At 46.4% G+C, this 5,290-nt stretch overlaps 1 protein-coding gene across 1 annotated transcript in view; it reads right to left on the reverse strand.

Annotated features, from left to right (window-relative positions):
- SVOPL (SVOP-like) overlaps positions 1 to 4,613 on the reverse strand; it is a 70,830-nt gene extending 66,217 nt beyond the window's left edge. The window contains exons 1-2 of the mRNA XM_011941276.1: positions 4,606 to 4,613; positions 3,466 to 3,537 (exon numbers count right to left, since the gene is read on the reverse strand). Of these exons, the coding sequence (XP_011796666.1) occupies positions 3,466 to 3,479 (14 nt within the window). The 5' untranslated portion in view covers positions 3,480 to 3,537; positions 4,606 to 4,613. The remainder of the gene's footprint in view (positions 1 to 3,465; positions 3,538 to 4,605) is intronic.
- Between the last annotated feature and the right edge of the window lie 677 nt (positions 4,614 to 5,290).

Here is a 5,290-nt window from a genome sequence, read left to right on the forward strand (position 1 = left end):
CAATCTTACATGTATTAATTGATGTATTACATCTCCCTAAAGTGTATAAAACAAGCTCTACCACGGCCACCTTGGGCATGTGTCCTCAGGGCCTCCTGAGGCTGTGTCACAGCCACATCCTTAACTCTGGCAAAAATAAACTTTCTAAATGGACCAAAAGCTGTCTCAGATATGCTGGGTTCACAATGCTTTTGGTCCGTTAAGTGCAGAGTGTGCGTCAGGACCTGCAGGGGTACGCGTTTCTGTCTCAGGCCCTCTGGGTAACATGTTTACCCCTGTGAGTGGCCGGACACACCACAGCCCACCATCGTCCGCAGGAAGATAAACCAGATGTACGAAGGAGCAAACGAGGTCAGCAAGGAGAAATAAGCTCCCCACAGGAACGAGATGAGCAGAATCTGAAACAACAGAACACATGAATGGGACCTGCCTCAGTGCAAGGAGGGAAGAAGCCCTAACATCTGAAGGCGATTTTCTGTTTCCATTCTGATAGTTGCTTCTCTGAGGACCTAATCGATAGCCAGCCCAGTGGTCTTTCACAATCATCCAACAATACAATCAATGCCACTCTACTGTCTGGAAGCCCAGACCTACCAAGTTCAGACCATTCTTTAAAACTACCCTGCTGTGCCCACCCTCACGGGTGGCAGGTCCCTGAACTTGGACATTAAAAGGCAAAAACGTGTCCTCCCTACTCACAGGGCTGTTGGGGACAGAACGAGGCAGTATGTTGGGAAGAGTACAAGGAGAACGTTTAAGGTATTTGTTTTTTCTTTAATTATAAGGATCATATACGTTCATAGTAAACAATACAGAAGAAAAAAGAAAATGTAAAAATTGAAATCACCATTGATTGTCCAACCCAGAGAAAATACTCTTAATACTGTTTTATCTTCTCTGTTTGTAAGAGAAAAAGTGCTAATGGCTGTAAATATTGCAGTGGAAAGAGGTACTTTCATATATATAATACATAAGACCTTGCCCTATTTTTAAAGTTGTTTCAGATCTTCTCATTATTAAATAAGCTGGGAAGATATCTGCGTAAGTCGTTATGCCCTCTCTGATATCTTTAGCAAGCTAGATTTCTGGAAGACAAATGTTCAGGTTAGCAGAATATTTTCAAGGTTCCTGATTCATACTGCCAAGCTGATGGTCAGAAAAAATTATACCAATAGGGTTTAATAATATTATATAATAATAATGATACAATAACACCAATAGGGTATAATAAGGGTATCTATATACTTGCAAGGCATGAAAATGTCCATTTCAATGGTGCAGGACTCTTTAAGGAAAAAGTTCCTTACATATTTGATAAGGAAAAATTATATCTTGCTATGTATTTTGTTTTTGATAACTCCTGTGCTTTAATGTTTTTTCAAGGTTTCTTGAAAATTTGTATTTCTTTTATAAAACGCCTTTTTTTGTGCTTTTTGAGATACTTGTGTTTTCAAATTTACAAGAATCTATGATATTTATTTCATGTACTTTAAAACATACAGCCAATTCTATTAATGTTTTCCTTTGAGGTTCCTCCATTTGTGTTTATGCTTAGAGAAGATTTCACCAGAAATCAAGCAAATAGAAATGACAGACCTGGGTTTGTAACCAGAAGACATAATTTATGTCTTGATGTCTAATCTTAATAAGTACGTGACTTTGAGCAAGTAGCTAGTTTCAAAGTTAAACCAATGTGAGCTAAATGTGTAGCTGCTTATGTTTATACCTGCAAATGTCCGCATTCTAATATGTTTTAACTCCATACATCCACCAACTTGAGAAAAAAAAGCGGCTCAGAGCAGTCTGAGGAATGTGAGGTATGCAGAATTTATCAGGTCCAGAGACATAGGAGCATGCGACTCCAGTCACATTCCCACACCCATGCCCAGGGTAATTGTCTAAAGGCATTTTGTTTTTCTTACCTTCCCTGTAGTTTCCAAACTAGCTGATAAATCACCTAAAATGTTAGCCACAAGTTGCACAATGTGACGCTCATCCATTATCTCCATGTTTTTAGATTTTGTGACACAAAGAATGATGTAGAATCAGCTGATAGCTTATTTTAATGAACCAATGTAAATTATTAGTAAATAACTTAGGAAGTGCCCCCAAATTCTTTTCTCCTCTCCTTTAAAAAACCCAGTTGTCACTGCTGCTAATCGTAGCATATATTCAGGGCAACTGGACTGTATGACTTCTGGGCTGCAATCCTCAATCTTGGTCCAAATAAACTCCCTACTTAAATTAATTTTGCCTCTGTTTCTTCCTTTAGGTCAATATTTCCGGCATAGCTGGCAGGGTTCAGAGCAACACCACCCTTTACCCCCCCCTAAATTACCCACAGTCACCTCCTGAACTTGCTGCACGAACCCATTGTGTTCCCCTAACTCCAGAGATTTCACTGGGGGCAAAAGGGTGAGTCTTTCTGAATCTGGCCCTCCTTTCCTTTAGGTTGAGGTCCAGAGTTTGGGGGGCTTCTTTATAAACTCTCTCATTGAAGAGCAAGGGCTTCCATTTCTGTCCCTGGACAGGGCATTCAGGCAAATGGCTCTGCAGAGGACTTCTGCTTTCTCTGCTTCTGCCTCATGAAAGCAGGTTTGGCTTATGGTCTTGGCCATCCAGCACTACTGGTTTGACTTTATCTTGTCCTAAAATTCCATCACAGGCTTTAAAACTTGCGTCTGTTTCCCACTGATTGTAATTTGGACTTGTCTTCTCATTTGTAACCAGTTCCTGCTAGTCTCAGATAGGTGCCTGAGGGTGAGTTTTCTCGCCCCAAAGTTAAGGGAGACTTGCTCCCTCTGAACCCACTTGGGTGCTCTGGGGGGCTTGAGACTTTATGGACATTCATTCATGGCACGTAGTTGTCTCCCTGAAAGAACAGCTCCTTCTGAGTTTGCTGCTGCAGCAGTGAACTAGTCACTTAAACGAAAACCAGAGGAAAAAATCTCCCAATAGGGCTGCTCTGAAGGGCAAAAGGGGCCTCTTCCATTCCCCTTATTAACTCATTAGAAGTGAATTTACGGATAAATGGAGAACAGATGTGTGCCCCCACTGATATCAGAGCCACTATCTGTTCTCAACCCACCACAGTAAACTGGACATGGTGGAGGCATCTAACCAACCCATGACTGCTTCTAAGTCCCAATCTTTAAAAGTTCAAATAGAGCCACTTAGCGGCCTTTATTCCTTTAGTCCTTCTTGGTAGAGATTTCTTAGAACTCTATAATACCTGCATCTCCTTTTACTCCACACCTGGACTGCAGAGGAACAGCCGCAGGCACAGGTACCCTGAGAAAAATGTCCAGAAGATAAGCCTGGAATGTTCCATTAGGGAGGGAATATCTGCATTTTCTATCTTGGGTACTGGGAGGGAGATGCCTACTAAAGAGAAACAGCAATAAGGTTGCCCCCAAAAGAATACAAGAAACACAATTCCAAATGCTACTGTGAGGGCCCACCTACCTTCCAGCGGCCATATCTGTCAGCCAGGAGGCCAAAGAGGATGCTGAAAACCATGTAGCCAAAAAACACCATCTGCAAGTGGGAGCGAGACAAAACGGTTCTCTAAGCAGGTTTTAGATGTTACTTTACCCCATTAGCCATTTTCACTAGATGTAGGCTGGAAATACTTGAGGGATGGAAGTTAATTTAAAGAACAGGGTTTCACGAAGCACTTGTTTGCCCCTGAGGCCCTTCATGTTCAGAATTTCGGAGGCAGGCTTTTATGCTCCCTGTTGGCGGGAGCCTAACAAGTGAGACACTGCCTCAGGTGGAAACGGGGTCCTCTGAGCTGCCGCCCACTTGTTGCTAGAGGGCGGCTTCGGCTCCACTCTGTTCAGACCTGTACTTGTGAATTTCCACTATAATTTTTAAAATTGTCCGTTCATGCGCTGCCTTATTCAGTACACAAATCGGGGCCACTAGAAGCAGTCTCCCTTTATGTTATTACAAATAAACATAACTTTAAACACCACGTCCAATCGCTCATTTAAAAAACTCTTCAGAACATATGTAAGTCCTAAGATAAACCTACTTCTTTTCCTTACGCGTTTTCACAATGGCCTGTCCTCCCCTGATAAAATTCAAGGACCTGGGATTTGACACTAGGGTTTTATTTATTATAACTTGGCCTGAGACGTCAACTGCTGTCTGCGCTTCTGGGCTCCTTATTTTCCTGCCTTCAAGAAGTTCAGGCTTCACTGCAGCCCTGACTGACGGCCTCCAGGGCAATCAAAGGAATGCTGTTAGCTCGCATTTCTAGGGGAAAACAAACCAGAAACAGCCCTGTTTCCCTTTCGCTGTCGCTGTTCTGCTTTTTTTCTCCTTCCCTCCCTCTTTAGAGGGAAGACTGAAATGCAGTTCTCCCACACGGAACCATGTGTTCATCATATATATTCTTTCACGACAAAAGCCACGACTGGGCCCTGCGCGCTACACTTTCTAGGACAGAAATGTTCCGTAACCCTGTTAGACCGCAGAGACAGAAACCTGTCCGCTCACTGGGGCTCCGGCTCTCCCTCTCCCTCCCTCCCTCGCCCGAATCCTCAGTGGCGCCCCTTTCTTGTGCACCCTCCCCTGCCTCTCCCCTCCCCCACCCTCTACCCGGAAGACGTCCTCCCTCACTCACGCGCCCCACCTAGCGCGCCTAACCCTCCAGCGCCCCTGAGTCCCCATCGGGCGCGCGCCTAACCCTCCAGCGCCCCTGAGCCCCCATCGGGGGCGTGCCTAACCCTCCAGCACCCCTAATCCTCCATCGGGCACGCCCCTGGCCCTTCATCGGGCTCGCGCCTAACCCTCCAACGCGCCTAATCCTCCATCGGGCACGCCTGTGACCCATCGGGCGAGCGCCTAACCCTCTGGCACCCCGTATCCTCCAGCAGGCGGGCGCCTAACCCTCCAGCGCCCCTAATCCTCCATCGGGCACGCCCCTGACTCTTTATCTGGCTCGCGCCTAACCCTCGAGCTCTCATAATCTTCCATTAGGCGCGCGCCTAACGCTCCAGCGCCTTTAATCCTCCATCAGGCACGGCCCTGACCCTCCACCGGACGCGCGCCTAGTCCTCCAGCACCCCTGATCCTCCATCGGGCGCGCCTAACTCTCCAGCGTCCCTGACCCTCCGTCGAGCGCGCCCCTGACCCTCCAGCGCCCCTGACCCTCCAGCGCCCCCTGATCCTCCAGGGGTGTGCCACTCGCGCCTGATCCTCTCTTGCGCGCTTTCCCCCTCCCGCGCACGTGCTCCTGCTCACCCCTAGCTTTTCCTCCTCTGCCACCCCGGCACTCGACCCT

The sequence above is a fragment of the Colobus angolensis genome, unplaced genomic scaffold, assembly GCF_000951035.1.
Source record: "Colobus angolensis palliatus isolate OR3802 unplaced genomic scaffold, Cang.pa_1.0 Scaffold2, whole genome shotgun sequence".
Lineage (NCBI taxonomy): Eukaryota > Metazoa > Chordata > Mammalia > Primates > Cercopithecidae > Colobus > Colobus angolensis.